Below are 19,768 nucleotides of genomic sequence, written 5' to 3'. Positions count from 1 at the left end.
CTCCCATTCCAACTTTCAAAATCTTTTTCCAATACCTAATCCAGGGTGAATTGATATTCCTAGTGTAGATTCATAAGTGCGGAGTTATGACACTATCACACTTTCATTTAAGTGAGAAAGGGTAATAGCTGATGCCTTCTAATGCCACATTTGCAATATACTGGTGTGATATTCTTTAGAACCACCTTCCCTTTTGCAAAGAAACACACCAATGGTTACTGGAAAGACAAATCACAGTAGCTGTACACAACTGTAAATTTAAGTGGTAAGTAAAGCACAAAAGGTGTAAACTTCCCAAAGAACCCTACCAGCTAATCAAGTTCCCTACCTCTTCCATGCTGCTATTCCCTTGCAATTTTTTCCTTGTATTTTTCTCTGCCATACAAAAGAAGATAAAAATGAGTTAATCCCCTTTTGACTTCAAATCAGCTGGCTGGCAGAACCACAATCAGAGCAAAGTAACTCAGAAGAGACTGGGATCAAGAGGGGAGAATTCAAGTGTACTTCTCCATGTGATTAGGTTTTCCCTCCACAGTCCTCTGCCCTGCAGCAAGTACATCTCATGCCATACACCCATGCAGAAATGAATCATAACATGTCAGTGACAAATAAAAAAAGGAGCTGTACTCACATATCTGGTGTGTATAGGAAATATAAGAACTCTGTGTTCCTGAAACTAAAATTTCTAGTCACATGTTCAGAAAGTCCAGTGTCTGGTGTTTACCCTTAGGAATACTATGCCTACTCACCGACTCCATCCATCCTCTCTAAACTTTATAAAATTACAGGTCATAGAAGGATTTTAGCAAATTACATTTAATCACTATAAATTCAAGACACATAACTAATCCATAAAATAACTCTTCTCCCTTGCCTCTTAGTTCAGTGCCATGCTAAGGAGGAGCACCATTAACAAATGGCCTACAATCATCTCAGAGGTAAAAGCTATATTGGAGCTATCTCTGAAGCACACATACATGCATCCTGGCTGCTGGGAAGCAAACACTTTTCCATGTACATTAAGCATGATGTTGCTGTGTGTCAGATCCCTCTAAATTATAAGTAGAAATTAATGCTGATAATTTAGCATTGTCATGTTCCTGGTGCTGCAGCAATTTAGATTCACAGTTGAAAGCCTCTGTATGCAACCAACAAAACTTAATATATGTGTCATTACAAATTAAAAGAAGCTCCAAAGCTTAAGAAAAATATAAAATCAACAACTTGTGGCAAAATCATACACACTGATCATATTGCCTTTCTCCCTGCATTTCCCTGTCCCGTATAATCTTGTGCTCCTCTCCCTCCTGCATCTCTCTTACACCTCCTCTCTAGCCTAGGTTCTACCTTATAAAAATAGCTCTGAGCTTTTCAATTACCTCATCCCTGTCATTTTTTGCAAGCTCCTCCACAAGAAGATTCCACCAAACCCATATGGTTACAGCTTAAACTTGCATATTAATGAGCTTAAGAGAAAGCTATTTGCCTCTGCATCCAGGAAAGGTTGCATACAAACCCGACAAACTATTCCCAAGAAGACTGGTCCTTGGTCCTTCTTTTCCCTATAGCAATGGCCTCTATCTCACCTATTCTTCATCTTCAGGTTGTACCATTATATCTAAAAGGCTATGTAGTATCTTGGTTCTCAGCAGCCCATACTGAAATACATACACAGCCTAGTGGCTGTCAGGATGTCCCTGCCCAACTTTGCTGCTGCCCTGTATCTGCCAGTTTGAAGGGCAGGCAAAGAAAGCCAGCCCTTGCTGTGCTCCAGAAGGCTCATGTAAACACCATGTCTCATCCTCGTAACCTGAAGTGAGCCAGAAGGGGGTATTTGGTAGATCATGGGTTTAGTTGTCTGCCAATTAAATGTATTTCTTCCAATGAAGAGAGACAGTAAGGTCAAGAGAGAAAATGGTGGTTATAGTTTATCACTCCTCCAAGGAGGACAACACTGATCCCAATTTCAGGAAGAAGTATCTGCTCCCTGGGCCAAGGAGATGAGAGAAGGGCAGGAATGGCAAAAGGGAAGAGTTCCAGAAAGATTTAGAGAAAACGAGAGCCAAAATTTAACATGAAAATATTAAAAGAAATGAAAGTGGGAAAGAAAGGAGAAGAAAATGCAGAGAGCCAAAGCGTAGGGAAGTACATCAGCTGCGATAATACACCAGAGCTGAGAGAAAAGACAGGGATGGGGAAGAGATGGTGATTCCTCTTGTTAGCATTCAAGACACAGACAGAAACAGAACACAAAGCAAAACAAATGCAAGGAAGAAAGAAAAGTGGACTGTGGAGAACTGTCATCAGAAGGAGGTGGCAGGCAAGGCAGAGCAACAGGTAGCAGCAATAATGAAACAGAACAGCAGGAGAAAAAAAGAGTATGGAGGGAAAACAAGGAAAAATAAAAGAGAATGGAAATTCAGATAATTTTTTCTATATAGTATCACCAATTACTGAGGAAAAACAAAAGAGAATGGAAATTCAGATAAATTTTTCTATGTAGTGTCACCAATTACTTATCAAAAAGTTCCAAGCATTAAACAATGCAGGTCACCTCTCTGAAGGCAGCACCTCAAAAGATAAACCACAAAAAAAAAAAAAAAAAAAAAGAGCAGTGCATTCACCAGTAAGTAGAGATGGTAAATTGAGCGTTTTCCTATGTTTGTGATGATATTCTGTAACTGTAGCCATTTAAATGTCCTTCTGTGAATCTGGGGCATATAAATAGCGTATTAAAAAGTTCTCTAGTTTTACCATTTGTGAATTGCCTACTGCTGTTTTGGATGTACACCTTCTGTATAGTCCTGCCCGTTCATAATCCATAACAACACTGTCTGTCTCAAAAAACATGTGGATACAAGTCTGCTGTTTTTTCTGTACGAGCTGTTCTCATTAAAAAGCATTGCTTTCACAATTTCAGAAAGATTTACTTTCTAAACTCTTTTAACTTAACAAGCAAATGGTGTGAATGAATATATATATATGTTTAAGGAGAATAAGCCAATTCTTGCCCTTTGATCTGCAAGAGCAGACAGTGTCAGACAGAAATAAATATAAGTACCAAAAGCTGGCTAAAATTAGCAACAAATTACATAGGAATATAAGACATGCTAAGAAATTTACTTGGAATGCCTGAATTTACCGGCGATCAATAAACTCATTATAGCATTAAAAATATGTGCATCAAAGGCATCTACTGCTGCATGTATTATTGCTGCACAACGAGCCTTTATGTCCACTGCATTGCAACAAATTGTTATAAAGATGCAAATTCTACAGAACCTCAGAAATCAAGTCTGATTAATAAAGCTCAAGTTTACATAATGCTTTCAATGTGTTGCAAGGAAATAATTTTAAACTAAATTACTTGTGTGAAGGAAACAATCTACTTTTTCTTCACGACTACTAAATGTCATTCCTAAAAACAAAACTAACCTAAAAGAGGGAGGGACAAGAATATGCAATTAAGTATATGTATTTGAAGAGATATTTTATATCTACATATATTAAAAGAGAATATTTGAATATAAACCATAACACCTCTTTGATAAGAATGTCGTTTTGTCCAGCATATTCATAGCCTAGCACTGCCTACAGGGCTATATCGTGCATACAGAATATGTATTTCTAAGCCTTCCAGTATTTCTTGTCTTAAATACTGTCTCCAGAAGATCACCACAGCTACTGTCTTGTAAACTAGCTGAAAATAGTAATTCTGACAAGCCTAAAACAAAGAAAAAAAAAAAAGGAGAGATGAAAACAATGAAAATCTTTCAGTTGGTCATACATTGCTTTACAATTCACATTTTACATACTTTGTTACTCCATTTAACAGGAGAAAAAAAGTGAAGTACTGAAGACTTAAAGAAATAAGACCTTGCATATTAAAAAACATGAAACTAACTTACTGTAGGTATCAATTTCAGGAAAAAAAAATTCTGAAAATACATTCTTTAGTCTTCAGACCATTATGAAGAACAATTTGTGCAGATTACTAGTCTTTATTTCCCTGACAGTATATATAGTCCTCTGCACTCTATGCAAAATATTTGAAATGAAAGGAAAAAAAAAAATAGTCCATCAAACAGTTCCTGTTCAAATTTGGGAATCGACTTGTAGGCTATCTAGGCATTGTGAAACCCTTCTGCACTCCCACCAGCTGGAGGTAGCAAAAAGAAAGGGAAGAAAAGCTGCAGAGGCGGTCAGCCAGGTAGGAGGGCTGACTTATGAAAGAAGATTAAAAAATTAAAGAGTGCACAGCTTGATATTTTCCGAAGACTGCAGGGCTCAGCTTCTAATTGCAAAAGCTAACTGGAGGTCTGAGATACTTCAAAACTTGTCACTTTGATGACTGTAGTCTGAAAATAAGTGAAAAACATTATATATGTAACCACAAAAGGAATAAACACTTATTTAAATGGCAGTCAGAGGGCTAATACTGAAATACTGAAAGGAAATAAAGAATATGAAAATATAAGACAATGTTATAAAAATGTTCTAAGCAGACGCTTTAACTACTTCTAGGCACTTAAATGTTCTTCTAATGTAAGTTTTAGAAAGACTTTCACAGACTAGTAAGATTAGGCTATATGCCAGTCTCAAAGAAAGTTGTAGAATAAATAAGCAATTGGGGCTAGAATAGAGAAAATATGCTAGGAAGCTACGATCGTCTAGAATATCCATCAAAGTTTTGCATCTCAAAAACTAATATTTATAAAGGTAAATGCTAATAAATTTCTTTCTGATGGTAAGCCAGTATTTTGAGAGAAATTTGCACTTTCTTCTAAAACTCTGAAATTAAAATGAAGTTGGAAACAACACAGCAATATCAATCGACATATAAAAGCAACTCCAACTGTAAATAATTCAATAATGAAATAAAAATTCTGGTCTTCTTTTCCCCAAAGCCGCATTAAAACAAACAGCCACATCATAGTTTTAGAGAAAACAAAGGAAAAACCTTCAACTGACATTGTCATCAATGCTACTGACTTAGCAACGTTGTATTCAAATTTAAATAACGTCAAAATTCAAAACATACCAGAATCATTGCTTTGTCATCAAAAAGCTACTACAAACTAAGGCAGTAAATTTATTAAAAATGATATATATATATATATATATATCTTTGAGCATGTATTTATGTAAGGAGGATAGAAACCAATGCAGTTCCATTCTGCTACTCTCTATTAAAGAAGCGACATGCCATAATAGAGTATTCCCACTAAAGGGATTTCTCAGCAGACTTAAAACAGATAACCAACATAACAACGTCAGCTGAAATCTGCTTTGTACTATGAGCTAGTAATCACAAAACATTGATTTGTCTCTGTCTGTCTATAGGACAGTAATTTAACAAATCATCTACTTTACGTGAATGAATGCTGCTCTCACTGGTCAGTGAAAGCAGAAAACTCGTCAAGAATAATATAATATTCAATGAGAATATCCTCAAAGAGTTCAAAGAAATTGGGTATCAATTGGAGCTATAACAACATCTTGCCTCAGGCTGGCATCTTCTATTTCTTCACAGTTGCTTCCACCACCATCTTATAAAGGGTATAAAAATATACATTGGTTTATATTGCTTTCATTTTTAAGAAATTAATTTACACTGTGTGTGGGTGTCTGTAAATGTCTTCTGAGCATTTCTGAACACGTTATATGAGTAGACGATCCTAAAGCTGTCTCAAACATCCAGTGTCAAAAGGGAAACTACAGTTAACAACTGTAAATCTTGATGGCTTCGTATCAGAACTCCTTGAAGCATTCTTAGAAGTACCAGGTGTTTTTGAACTTGCAAATACATGCGAGTTTAAGAAGGCCACAAGTTCTAAATGATACCAATACAATACCAGTTTTGTTGTTTCTGGTTTTAGTATAGTTCAGTGTCAATGCTGATAGGTATCATTGTACCCATTGTATTAGGCTTTTGACCAAATAACACTGCAGAAAGTAAGTTTAAGATACTGTGATGCAAATTAGCAAGATCACAGCCCATGTTGCAATGCTACTCTGCATATGGTCCAATAACAGCTTTCAACTGAAATTACCTTTTTTTTCTTTTATTTTTTTCTTTTCTTCTTTTTAACAGTTATGTACCTGTTTCGTTTATGGATTTTTTATGTTTACATATAATTGTGATTGGTTTCAGTATACTACCTTAAATTACAGCAATAGTAAGAAAAAAAAAAAAAAGAAAAAAGAAAGCTAGACTATTAATATTATATACTCACATAATTATTTCACTCTAAAGGTGCTGAACAAACAGTAATTAATTTAGCTTCACAATGCTCCTGTGAGGTACATAATTACTATCAGCCCCATTTTACAGGTGGGGAAACTGAGGCACATACAGGTTAAGTAGCTTGTCCAAAGTCTGGGTACAGAATCTAGGTACCTGACACCCATCTTCCATTTCTTAGCCATCAAATCACCCTTCCTCAATAACAAGTTTAACTGGAGTACATACGAATACTGCATGTACAAATGCATACATGTGTGCCTAGCATTTGCGCATAGAAAGAACTCTCTGTTCTGCATATGCATGTAAGAGGATTTTAGATATATATCAAGGATGTATATATATTTACATAGCCTTTAAAATGCTAAGATGTCCTGGATGTAGTTCAAGAGATTCAAAACCTAGTGCTGTGAGAATTTTCATTTAAAGATAAACCATGAATGGGAAAATGGGCATGGTATTTTTCTCAATTTCATAATAACTCATTTTAAAGTTATTTTTTCCAAGGAATCAAAGGCTTCCTTTATTATATGCTGGGTATTGCTAATACAGTTACGGCGATACTGACATCTCTTTAGAAAACAGTGCTTTTAAGACATGACAAACCAACCTCACACAAGTGCTGCATGAATCAGATTAATTAGCTTTGAAAAACATTATTACAGGCACTATATTGTGCTGTGCTAATTAGAGTATCGAGCAGTTAAATATTCTACGGTTTTCCAAAAGACTCCTGTTGTCAGAGACACAAATCACCCTGTATTACATATATAAAAGTAGTTGTTAAAGCATAAATTAGATGTATGACCTAGTTCCAACAGTGTCCTTCACTAATCAGATAATCTGTGGAAGAACGATCCCAAACTAGGATTTCCATCCTACTCCTTGTTCATGAGGCTAATCCCCCTACTCACCTGCCCCATACCTACTACAGATTTATTTCACAGGTATAAGCAAGCTGTTTGCAATACTATTTTACTCTTTTCCAGCTCATTCCCACTAGAAAGAGCTGGTGAGAAGGGGAAGCCTCTGGTGCAACAACCCTGAGAGTTTCCAATGCAGAGCACATTTTGTATTTGCACTTCTCTTCAAGAAATGCAGACTCAGACACATGTAACACCTTGGATTTAAGCACGGTCCTTCCTGCATACACATCAGCTAGAGCACTGCTCCTCTCTGGATCAATTTGCACAGCACTCTACCACTACATAGGCTTTTTTTTTTTTTTTGAAAGATTTTGGAAATTATTTTCCTGAGCAGTTTGCAAGCACTTTCAGAATCTTTAACTTTTCCACCCAGGTCCTTACATTACGTTTCTAAACTAGAATTTCTTGTGCTTTACACATACATCCTGTAGGGTTTGTGAGAGCCTACAGTACTGCACTGAATTACTACATCCCAGTCTGTTGCATTTGACAAACATATGCTTTAGGCCATCAACAGCTACATGGAAGAATAACTCCAATGCATGGGGTAATTTAAAGACAGGTCTTTTCTGTCTTGCCAGCGCTCATTATTTACTGTTTGTTTATTCAGAAAGATGCAGATAGCTATCTGTATCCTCCTTAAGCAAGGTGGTGTGGGAGCTTGCCAGTAGCATCGGTATGACATTCACTGAGTAAAGAGCTATTTATTCTCTATTGAAGGCAAAAAGTGAAGAGATTATATAGGTTGCTGAGAGGAGCGTCCTAATTCCAGGCAGCTGTGACACAAAGGATGCCAGATGTTTGAACTCATCACACCACAGTCCATTTCCTACACGGCTCCATCAACCTCAGGGAAACCTGCAGCGACGTGCGGATTCACTGCACTGCCTCTGCCTGGGGGTGCAGAGGTTGGGATTTGGAAACTCTGAGCTGATCACAAATTTGGGGTGGGGAACCTCCAGGCTGACCCCCGAGACCTTCTGCAGGATGCTCCTTCAGAAGCCCCACTGCCCAACCTGCAGGCGTAGGGACCAGTGCTGTGCTAGGGACCGAGTGACACCCTGTGGTGAGAGAAAGGAAATACGAACTCTGAAACCACAACCGGTCCTCCCCAGGGCCCTACAGACTGTCAGAGCAACCCAAGCAGAGTTCAGGTCAGGGTTTGCCCACCCCTGCCTCCAACGGCCCAAAGGCAGGGAAAGTCCCAGGGGTGACACGGGTGGGAAGGGGACTGTGGTGTTCCACCTGGAGGAGAGCTCTGACCTTCCCGGCATCTCTGCCCTAATGGCAATTTTTTAAAAAATAACCATACAAAGAAAGCAACCTAAAGAGGTATTTACACTCTCTGGAAATTTAAAAAGAAACAGGCCATCAGCACCGTTTTTTTTTTTTTTTTACATGATAACTGATCTGGCAGCTGCCATCGTCCTAGAGGTGCTCGCTCAGAAGACAAGAGGAGAGCAAATGAAATGACTGTCTGCAAGTGAAGGCACCTGGTCTGGGAAAAGCTTCACGCTGGTGTTTCTCTTTCACACGGTAGGATCGGGGGACATACCTATGCTGATGGTTTGTCAGGACTTGCTACACTTAAAGGAGAATTATCCTATAATTACGAGATATCCTAATTAACACTTTACTTCCTGTAACCCACAGAAGGGCGTAAGCATAAATTCATTAGATTGTCTCACACATTTTTAAGTTAAGAGCTTGTATGGCCTAGGAGTACATAGGACTCCTTGCTCAGTCCTCTCCCAGTACAGAACCACTGCTGAGTTATGGCCTTCTGACACAATGTCATCGTGAAAACCATCTATTCTGGTCTAGTCACTTGTTTAGAAATCACCTTTTCAGGCTGAAGAGTCCCAGCCTTCCACTGAATACATACCTCAGTTAAAAACATAGTTAAAAAGTTACAGTCAATCATCCTAAAAATAAACATAGAGAACTAGAACATATACAGGAAAAGAAAAAAGGAAGGTGGCATTGAATGTGCCTAGGGCTACAAATTTGCTACCATAGTTTGAATTTGAATTGTAACGAGTTCCCAGGCCATAGAGTGAACGCAAGACGTATTATCCTTCTCCCCTGGTAACTGATGATGGACGCCTTTTTTCCACGGGACTGTTAGGGAACCTTCTCTCCACCAGCATTTACAGCCATATTCGCAATTTTGTGACATCACCAGGGAAAAATAAAACAATACAGAGAAGAGTCTTTCGGTTTTTGTGTTCAGCTGTAAATATCAGCTAACCAGGTAACTGTGCATCTCTCTGGAGTTGATGCTCAAAACCACGCCTGAGTGATTGCCTATGAAAATACAGAAACAAGAGGCCAGCATTAGTGTATTTCAGGTACTTCACAAGAAATCCCCCTTTTATTGCAGGGACAAGTCAGTCACATAAAGAGAGTGGCTTTATCAAACAGGTGAAGGCTGGTGCAACAGCTCCGTGTACCTACAGGATACTTTCACTTAAAGCTTTTGCTCATGGTGGTGAGTTTGTGGCGAATTCCTAGGGTTTCTATCCCAGTGACAGCATAAGGTGGTTCTCTTTGCAGCTTAAAAAGGTGTAGTTGTCTCGAGGGGTGCAGGTGAGGTGGGAGAATGGCACCTGAGGCGTCCATTCAACATGCCACTGACCTGGGACTGGACACTGACCGGCATCAGCAATAGGGGAACTCTGTAGCTGTTCAAGTTGCCACTTCTCCCAGAAGGAGTCACTGCAAGGTAATGGTGTTGAGGAGTCCCAAGGTGGGGGTTGCGATAAAGTAGGCAACATAAAATATATAGAAAACAAAAAAAGTGGATGGGTGAGTCTGGAAATACTGTACTGTGGAAATTCAAAAGTTATGAGAAGAGAGAGAACAAACAGAACCCTAGGCCTGCAAAACCCTGCTGTGCATGGGGCGGGGGCTGTTACAGACCTCTCACAACAGGGAGAGAGAAAGCTCACCAGAATTAGAGGGGATCTCCATAGCATAGGAACCTTCTGCAAACAGTGTTGTAAAATGGAATTTAATATAGAGCAGGGATTTTAACACGTTTCATACTCTAGCCAGACAAAATAGAAGAGTATCATTAACAGGAATATTTTCTTGGCAGTGGTGAGTGATACTGGAGCTAGTGGAAAGCATTGCAAGTAACAAAACAGCACAGTGAGCTGAAGTATTGTTTTACGTCTTAAATAAAGTCTTGTGTCTAAAAACTGTACAGTAGCTGATGAATATAGATGATTATGATCCACAGAAGTGAACTCTTTACGCTCTGCTTGAAATGCTTCTGGTGTTGACAACCTGGCAGAAGCACAAATCACCTCGAGATCTGCCTTTGCTTACTGTCTTACATTTCACATCAAAACATCATGATCTTGCACCCTTTAACCATAACAATACTCCGCCCAGATACAAGATCTCATTTTTTTTTCTCTGTGTAATGAGTGCAGGATCAGGCTTATGTAGCCAGCTATGAGCAAGTAGAGATTATTTCTGAATGTGTCACAAATCAGGGTAGCATTTCTTTATTACAGCATCACCAGCTGCATTATATAAATAGACCAAGAGGGATTTTCTACCATTAAAAGTAATATTTTTGCACATTACTAGAGGTGTTTGAATGCTCCACATTAATAGGCATGTCTACATGGACTTTTGTTAGCAATCAGCTTTCTCCTCTAAAGAGCCTGGAGATAAGCTGATCAAACAATTTTAACACAAAATTTGTTTTTCCAGGCTTGTTTTTGGAATTAATTCCAACAGTCAGAGGTGAGATCAAGGCCTTCTTGCAAAATCTGAATAAAACACAGTGATATGCATATACAAAGTTTGTCAAACAAAATATAGAAATACACAAAGTTACACAAAGCAAAGCTGGAGGATGGAAGCTCCCCTTGTGCTTAAAGCTAACAACTTCAAGAACATAGAAGCAGCACATTGTGGTTCAGCAAATGAAAATGAAGACATCTGCAACAGAAGGTAAAGATGAAACCCAGGACAAAGAAATCTCTCCCCTGCCAAAATTCTGTCCTACCTCAGGTTGCCTCTGTCACAACTAAAATAGATCCCTTTCTGTGGGTACATGAAGACATTACAGTTGCCTGTTACAGCATGAAGGGACTACCACAAATTCCAAAAGCTTTGGAATATCTGATTTATTTTCACAAAATTTGTATGAATGAAATCGGAGAGCTTTTCCCATTGTCCTACACTTTTCAGACTTTGACTTCAATGAACTCTGAACACAATGGTAGATTTCACAGGAACTTTACGGCTCAGTACTCTATGCTACATTAAAAATAACCACTGGGGGCCAGGGTATACACTTCTACCTGACACTGAAATCATTACTCAGAGAGTTTCACAGGAAGTTTCCCTTATAGGTTCCTTATGACCACCCCATGAATACTAGCAAATTAATAGCTAAAATAGGGAAGACTCATAATATTTTTTACACAGGAATAAATTTAATGTTTCTAATAATGAAAACTTTAAATGCCACTGGAATATAATGACCAGTACAGCAATGGATATAGTTACAATTCATCTGAAATCTTGGAAATATTGACTGTAAAAATCCTTCTGGCCTTCTTGATTTTCCACTAATTCAGGGGATTCTTGAGTTAATTCAGCTACTACCAATTATATCCTGTTCTACCAAATATAATTTCTTTAATTATAAAAATTAAAAATTGTCTGTCTCCTGACATTAAACTCTATTGTCTCTGTACCTGTGTTCTACATAGCATGTCATTCATACATTAGCCTTCATTACAAGCAAGCAAAAAGAAGATAATTGAGATAATCTTTTGTCAGTAGTGTACTATTTGCTTCATCCCAAGTCTGAGCAGAAAATGAAAAAAGAAAACAAAACAATAACCTAAAATGAAAATGAATATCAAGTAAAAATCAATTACTTACGAAAATTTAGACTAAAAATGAAGTTACCTCTTGCGTTACCTAGTGTTTGAGAGTCCAGATCATCATCAATAAACTCCTCACCCTGGATGATGTTCTGGGTGTCCTCACTATGATTGACAGGGCTTGTCATCTCCTGTTCTTTTTCGTTGTGCATCTGGGCATAGACATTCCTGCCTGGCAGTTTCCTAAATTGGACAAGGAGAAAAAGTCTTGTGATGGAAGTCCTTTGTGCCACACACATGCTGGCACCAGAGCAGAGCTCTAGCAATGACACAGTACCAGAATCACATCATAGAACCAATCATATCCATCCCTAATTTTGTGTTCACAATCTAAAGTCATCAAGACTTTATTCTAAGAGAGTTTTATTTAACTCTCTTGAGCCTTAACTGCTCAAGAATTCTGCATTGATGATTTCTTGACTAAGTCTGATACACAATAAATTATATTAAAAATAAAATAAAATATAAAATAAAATAAATAAAACCACACAAAAAGTGATTTTTGTGAAATAAAGCAATAAAAAGGCCCAACGGAAATTCTTTTCTGGTACCAGACATCTTTGCAAACATTAAAGCTGGGTCACAATCAGTCAAGCCCATCTCCCTGGTCAGGTGGGCTGAGACTGAAGGTTGGTGGTAGCATTCAATGGCACTCTCATAATGTATTAGGGTTGAGGAGAAAGAAGCAGGAGAAATCCAGGAGACAGGGAATGGGAAGGGAGAAGAGAGTGATGCACCAGGAGTCCAGGAGCAAGAGCTGTAGAGTAAGGAAGCAACCCAGCATTGGTAAGGGAAAGTAAGAAAGTAGTGCTTCTATGCAGGGTTAGTTGGGTAGAGATAAGCAGGCAGCACTAAAGCACTACTGGGAAGTGCCGATTTAAACAAACTTTCCATGGAAAACAGCATTTAACTTATTCGTTCCGATATGAATCTAGAGAAACAAAAAGCATGTTATTAAGCAGCTTTATCAGCTCTAACAGACAATTAGCACCATAGCTGAACTTGGGAAGCTTTAAAGTAAGTATGGTAAAGATTTCTTAACTAGATTTACTTAAATTAGACTTTGTAAAATCAAAGGGGATAAATTAGGGGTTTCTAACTTTTGCAGCAGAACTCACGGTTTAAACATTTCTAGAGAGTCATACCCTCTGTTGTAGCTATGTTCATCTGAAATCAGCCTGGGCACACAACAGCATCCATTCCTACTCACCAAGCAGACACTTCTGATTAGGGAGCTGCAGGTTGTGAGCTCCTTGTCCCACATAGCAAGCAGCAGCTTGACAGCTTGATCAGCATGACAGCAGATCATGGCTGTTGAAGTCTGTGCTCAAAAGAAACGGTTGCAATGGGCAGACAATAAGAAAAAAGGGAAAATGGGGTTGAACTGCTGAGGTTAAGCTGGGGTTCCTGCTTTGCTCCTTTATCTACAGGGCAAAGACAGAAAAACTGACAGCAATTTTTAGGTATCCCTCTAAAAATGGCCAACTTCTGCTCCATATTCTGGCAGCAGTATGACAACTGGATAAATACATGAGTTGCTCTGCTTTCTTTTGGCTTTCAGAGATGACCTGTGTTTAAATGTTATGTTAGAAGAAAGGTTCTGTTCCACGTGGCACCAGTTTGAGGTAAAAGTTACTGCAGCATCCTATTTTGAACAGCAGCTTTCATTGCATCACAAGTAATTACAGAAAAAAATATATTGTTAAACAATGAAACATGAGTGAAAGGGATCTCCTCCCTATTGATGAACTGCATCCTATATATCTAAATATGTAGACACATCTGTATAGCTATGTGTGTATGCACACATACACACATACATGTATATTTATAAATCAGGCATTTTATCCCATTATTTACAAGCAGCACAGAGAAAGAAATATGTTTGGTTTTACTATTTTCTGTACCCCACTGAGCATGGAGTAAATAAAGCACAGGCACTAACTAATCCCAAGGATGGGAAAAGGGTCTGGTAGCACAATGTTATGCTGGTATGACTGCTTCAGGAAGTCCAAAGGCTCCTCCAACACTAACATACTTTGCCAAGCCCTGCATCATTGTCCTCCCATTAACTGGAGTAAAAAAGCCACATTAAAATGGAAAGGGACATTCCTTCCTCATTACAAGAACAAATGCATTAGGTAATTAATTGTGATTTTTTTCTCCAGGGCCAGTAACTTCAGACAGTTTATAATGTGTCTGCTAATGAAACTAGCCATGTGAAAACAATATCTGTCTCAATCAGACCTGCACCAAACCTGTCAAATTGCTTTCCTTTCAGTCCACCATCAAATGTCTATGGGAAACAGAACCCAAAAGAATGACTTTGCAGCACATCTACAGAATTAGCACATATCTTTCTACAGAAATTGGGGGATCTTCTCAAAGATGTATTTCTGACAGATTTGGAAGCATCAATAGCATTACCAAAATATTTTTGACATAATAACAATGTTATCCATCTCAAACCCATATGGCACTCCAGATCTTTACAGTGAGAGCTGCTAACCTACTTGTTGTCTGCCTGTGTTTTCACAGGCTGAAGGACCTGCTTGAAATCAGGTCAACAGGGTGCATCCTTTGGTATAAATCCTGAGGTTTCAACTGTTGTATTCAGTAAATCTCACTTAGATCACCATAATCCCAATACACACTATTAAACACGCCTGAATGAAGAAACCTCACAAGTTCACAAGTAACCATTAAACTTCTTGCTGTTAAAAGCACTCCTTTATGGGTTATGGATAAAAGGAGAAAGACATAAGCTGATATTTCTCACTCAGACCTCATGAACCTGGTCCTGTTAAGCACAGATCCTTAAGGGAAGGTAGAAAGTTGAGGTACTCAGTGTAGTATCTTAGATTGTATCATGGAGCATGGATGGGAGGAGGGGGAATATTACAAGTCTTGTGAAGGTCATCTGACCTTTTATACATTATAGAGATCTCTATGTGTTTTATATTGCTTCAGTTTTACAAGGAAGAGATTTATCCGATCTCAAGAAAATGACAGTCCAAGTCTTTTCAAGACGCATTTTTTAACATGTGCCAGATGTGCTGTTTACATGGGACAACCACACTGCGGAATGAAACAGGATGTGGATACTGAATCCTTGCAAAATATAGGCCTAATTCTGGCAATTTTCCAGTTGCTCCACACTGCTCTAATATGTAGGAAGGAAGCTGCTATCCCTAATTATTCCGGAAAAAAAAAGTGCATACCCTGATGTGTTTTGCTCTTCTTAAGGAAGCAATTTATGTTGAATCCATTGTAAGTGTTTGAAGTAGGCAGAGCTGAAATGCTTGGGTCTACATAAAAGACTACTGTGAAAACATGACGAGACATGAAATTTGACCCAAGAGATTTATATCAGCAATATGAAAATTGAAAGCACATTTATCAGAACAGAGAAAAAGATTGTGCAATGGTTTCTTTTGGGGGTTTACTCTTCAGCTGCAAAATGCCTGTGCTTTGCATCCATCACTGGAGACAATTACCTCTGCTGTACAGCACTCTATGGTTTACATTTTTAGTTCCTATTGTTTTCTCTGTAGCATTTTATTTCAACCATGAGGAGGAAGAAATATTCATGCCTGCTTTGAGGACCATAAAAACATGAACAGGAGACTTCATTCGGCACAGAACTATTAATGAGCATCCCAGCACATGGCTTTGACTGAGCTCTCCAGGTCCCAAACCTTTTAGATGATGTTCTAGGAAGCAATTGTTTTTCTACATTCACAAATTCTAATCAGTCCATACCAGGAACTGTTTGTACTTAAAAATGTTTAGCAGTATGAAACAGCAGGAGGGGGATGAGATATTGATTCCCACTCCTTTAAACTCTCTAGTTTATTTGGCTTTCAATTCCCGCCTTGTGGAGCCAATATTCATTGGCCTTTACACAGCTTCATTCATTTTCCAGAGGCTTGATTAAGATTCTGTTTAGTATAAAAAATAGGAGCATATTCACATGGCAAAGGATATGGAATAATGCATCATGCTCTTGGAACTTAAATAAAACTAACAACAACAATAATCCATTAAACAGAATATTTTATTGTGGTATTGGTTTTATTAAGTTTGGATTAATGTTCAGATGAATGGCTTCTTTGTGCTCTGAGATGCTCCTGATTTACTTCCCTCTTTCATTTTGGAAATCTTTTATACAAGCTATTACTTTGATTTCAGAGGAAGTTTTTATGAAATATTACAGATCATTAAATTAGTGCCTTTATATATATGTATATAACTAAGTGGTATGAATTGGGACTAAACTTGCTCTCACGGAACATAAAAGTAGTATAAGCAAGGTGGAGAAAAAAAGATAGCTTTTCTTCAGAGACTGAAAATGAGATAGTAAGTCAATGAGGCAGAAAGACAACACAGTTCTGCTCCACATTGTGGAAATGGCCCAGGAGGGGGTTCATTTACCAAAAGTGGCACTTGACAGTCCCAAGAAAAAAAAAGAATTATGCATGAAATGGTATAAATTTGATTGAAGTAGACTCACAGACATTTCTGAAAACACAGTATTCAGCTGTAGGATACAGGCAGTAGTTTGCATACAAATTAAAAGAGGAAGATTTTCATACTTTTTTAGAGAATCAATTTTTTTTTCCTGTTAACCAAGTGAGGCACTTAAGCAGACAAAACTCTTATCTGCTCTGGTTTGGTTAATCTAATACCCTGTTGTTATACAGAAGTGAAAAAGTAAGAAAAGGATGATTTCACATCTTCTACTAGCAACATAATGATTATATGGCAGCTTTGATGTGGCTAAAATACAATTTTCCTTTCCTCCACTTTACTTAGTGCAGACAGTGCTATTTGCTTTCTCTATAATGTTGCCCAGGACCCCCCACTGGGGAAGTTTGCTCTGAAAGGGTGAAGAAATATTTTCTGGGTTGTGACTTGAAACCCCCACAAAAAAAACAAACATTCTTTCAAAGGGAATGGAAAACGTTTACCTTTACTGAACCAAATTTAGTAAAGATGGGATGGTACAGAAAAAAAATATATATATATGCAGGTCTCAGATCTGTATTAAAAAAATGGACCTGATTTCTCAAAAATATTTTCCATCTGCTTCATATTGTTCTGGTCTAAAGAAGCAGCTGTAGTCCATTTTTACCTGGATGGTTAAACAACTTAAGTGTGCTAGTGAGTATTGTAACACATTGTTTGCTTGAGGCATCAGATTGGTGATTTCCATACCCAGAACGTAAAAGCAAAGAAAAAGAAAATTATTCTTGTCTTGTCCAATATCCATCCTTGTTGTCTGCACTGTCTCGTGTCACAGCCACAGTGAGATTTAGCAGCCTGGGTATTACTTCTCTTTCCTTACAGCTATACTGAAAATTTCCCCTACCCAAAACATGTAAAACCATCTTTGTTCACTCATGGAATCAGACTGGAATTAGTTTTTAGAAACCATCAACATTAATCATTTAAAACTTACTTCTCTTTTACCAGGTAAATCTTTCCAGATACCAAATTTAACATTAAGAACTATTTTTTGTGCTGGCAAAGAAAGAGAATAATCCAAGTCATGATCTTCTTTGCCTGTGTCCCAATGCCAATTGCAAGTCCTGTAGACCCAAGTATTGTAGTGACAAAACTAAGATTAATAAACATTTCTCTGAGGATAAATGGAATTTTAACGCTTTTCTGAAGGAAGTATCTGCCTATCAGCTTACACAAAAGAAAGGAAATCACCACCACACCAAATCTCTTCCATGTTCTCCTGTATAATTTTCTGAATTATACAAAAATTATGGACATTATTAACACTTCAACACCTTATACATGCCTAAAATTTATAAGTGGAAATAATTCATATTTATATTTGCATGTGTTGTCTGAGGTACCATAGGGCTTAGAAAGTGTTATTCTGCTGAAATAATCTCATAAATTTGAACATTTTTTGTTGCATATGGCATTCTTTCAGCAAATTCTTAACATTGACAAGCCTTCATGTATTTCAGGTTGGTTTATAACTAATGAAGGACACCTCAGTTTCAAAACCTCAGTCCCTATGGGCCAGTTTGTAAACTTACACACTCACTGTTCTGACTTTAAAGGGACTGCACTTGTAAGACAGTACTCCGTGGGGGTCCAGAAATTTATTGTAAGTCCACGTAAACACAGGAAAGATTTCTTTTTTAAGGGATATTTTTTTATGGGATTAGATATTTGGGTGGGAGAGGAGTTCACAGGAAGCACACAGGGAAAAAGTGATTCTTCAAACTGAGCACTGATTAGGCACTCAATATGCTTTGAAAACCAAACTGTATGAAAAAGATGCAACTAAAAAAAAAAGGCATCTTGGAAAAGCTTAGCAGGAATATTTAAAAATAATTCTGTCAAATATCTCAGAAAGAGATATGGTACAGACCCAAACTGAGTATTACTGCATGGTCATTCATCAATGCCAACAGCAGTTTTCAGGCTACTGAGAAGCATCTGAATATATCTCACATTTCTGCTCACTTGCACTAAAATTAAACACCCATAAAATTCAAATGCAAATGATTTGCACAAATTATGTATGGAAGTGTGCGAGACATTAAAGCTCACAATTTGCAAATGGTACTGTAGTTTCCTCCTCAATAAAAGCTCTATTTATAAAGCAATGGTTCATTGGGCATTTTAGATAGGACTTAAGGAAAATAATTTTTTTCTTCCTTTCTTGAATATTTTATACTTCTTTTGCCACACAGTAATTGTGTCTGTTATTTAATTGCTCTCATTTAAGAGCTAATAAAAGATATAAATCATACTGCTTTCGAAACATATCGCAAGCAAGTTTTATGATTCCGTACTACAACCGACAAATCCTCCATGTATTGCTACTGAAATAATATAATTACATCACATCAACCATTTTTATGCCTTTTCTTGCTGCAGGCACCTAAAATAGGGAAATGGATTTTTATTCAGTTATAGACAGTCTGATACAGCATTATGTGCTTTGTCTTTTAGAGCAATCAGTAACCATGGGCCCTAAGAAACTTATATCCTACAGGGAGAAAATGAAGAGATTCTTGGCAAAGAAGGTTTCTCTATTGACTTAAAAACGCTCATCTAAACAAACTCTCACCTAAACATTACCTATGCTTTTTGTCATCATAAACACGGTGCCACATCTACTTCTATAAACTTATGCTCATTTCAAATTAAAATCAACCCTGAATAATATGACAAATTGATAGAAATCCCGAGTAAAAATTTGATGATAATGAAGGCTTCCTTCCAATATTCTCAAACCCAACAGCTTCTAAATGCCCCAAAGTTGTTAAAATGCTAAGAATATAGCCAGTGGTAACACAAACTCATTAAAAAGAACAAAATTCTTCTTTAAATTGCACAGCATCCAAGTAGTTATGATTGAAACCCATTGTAGACTAAAGATCTATCAGACTGCCAAAGACTGGCACAGTAACCATTGTCAATTTTGAGGATGTCTCACATAAAGGCCACCTCTAGAATTATTTCTTCCTTTAACACATCCTAGTGTCAAATTAATGCTCATCTATTACCATCATTTATTCTATGTGGCATTGTCCCAGCACTTAAAATGTAATGTGTGCAAAGAGAAACTCCTCAGAGTTGTACATTTGGATATTTTTTTTTTTAGCAAAGTGCATTGCAGATGCTTGTGATAACTGGAGTTCATTCATAAC

The 19,768-nt window shown here is 37.6% G+C and overlaps 1 protein-coding gene across 10 annotated transcripts in view; it reads right to left on the bottom strand.

The window, feature by feature from the left end:
- Positions 1 to 1,399: 1,399 nt before the first annotated feature.
- The window catches only part of SORCS2 (sortilin related VPS10 domain containing receptor 2), a 549,388-nt gene continuing 531,019 nt past the window's right edge, over positions 1,400 to 19,768 (bottom strand). For 3 of the 10 annotated variants that reach the window (XM_040556897.1, XM_040556906.1, XM_040556907.1), the window contains 3 exons: positions 12,109 to 12,266; positions 9,809 to 9,888; positions 1,400 to 9,477 (listed from right to left, as the gene is read on the bottom strand). In XM_040556897.1, the coding sequence (XP_040412831.1) occupies positions 9,454 to 9,477; positions 9,809 to 9,888; positions 12,109 to 12,266 (262 nt within the window). In that variant the 3' untranslated portion in view covers positions 1,400 to 9,453. The remainder of the gene's footprint in view (positions 9,478 to 9,808; positions 9,889 to 12,108; positions 12,267 to 19,768) is intronic. The other 7 variants (XM_040556900.1, XM_040556898.1, XM_040556901.1 and 4 more) reach the window with 7 other exon arrangements.

The sequence above is a fragment of the Cygnus olor genome, chromosome 4 (genome assembly GCF_009769625.2).
Source record: "Cygnus olor isolate bCygOlo1 chromosome 4, bCygOlo1.pri.v2, whole genome shotgun sequence".
Classification (NCBI taxonomy): Eukaryota; Metazoa; Chordata; class Aves; order Anseriformes; family Anatidae; genus Cygnus; species Cygnus olor.
This window is presented reverse-complemented; position numbering and strand designations above follow the sequence as displayed.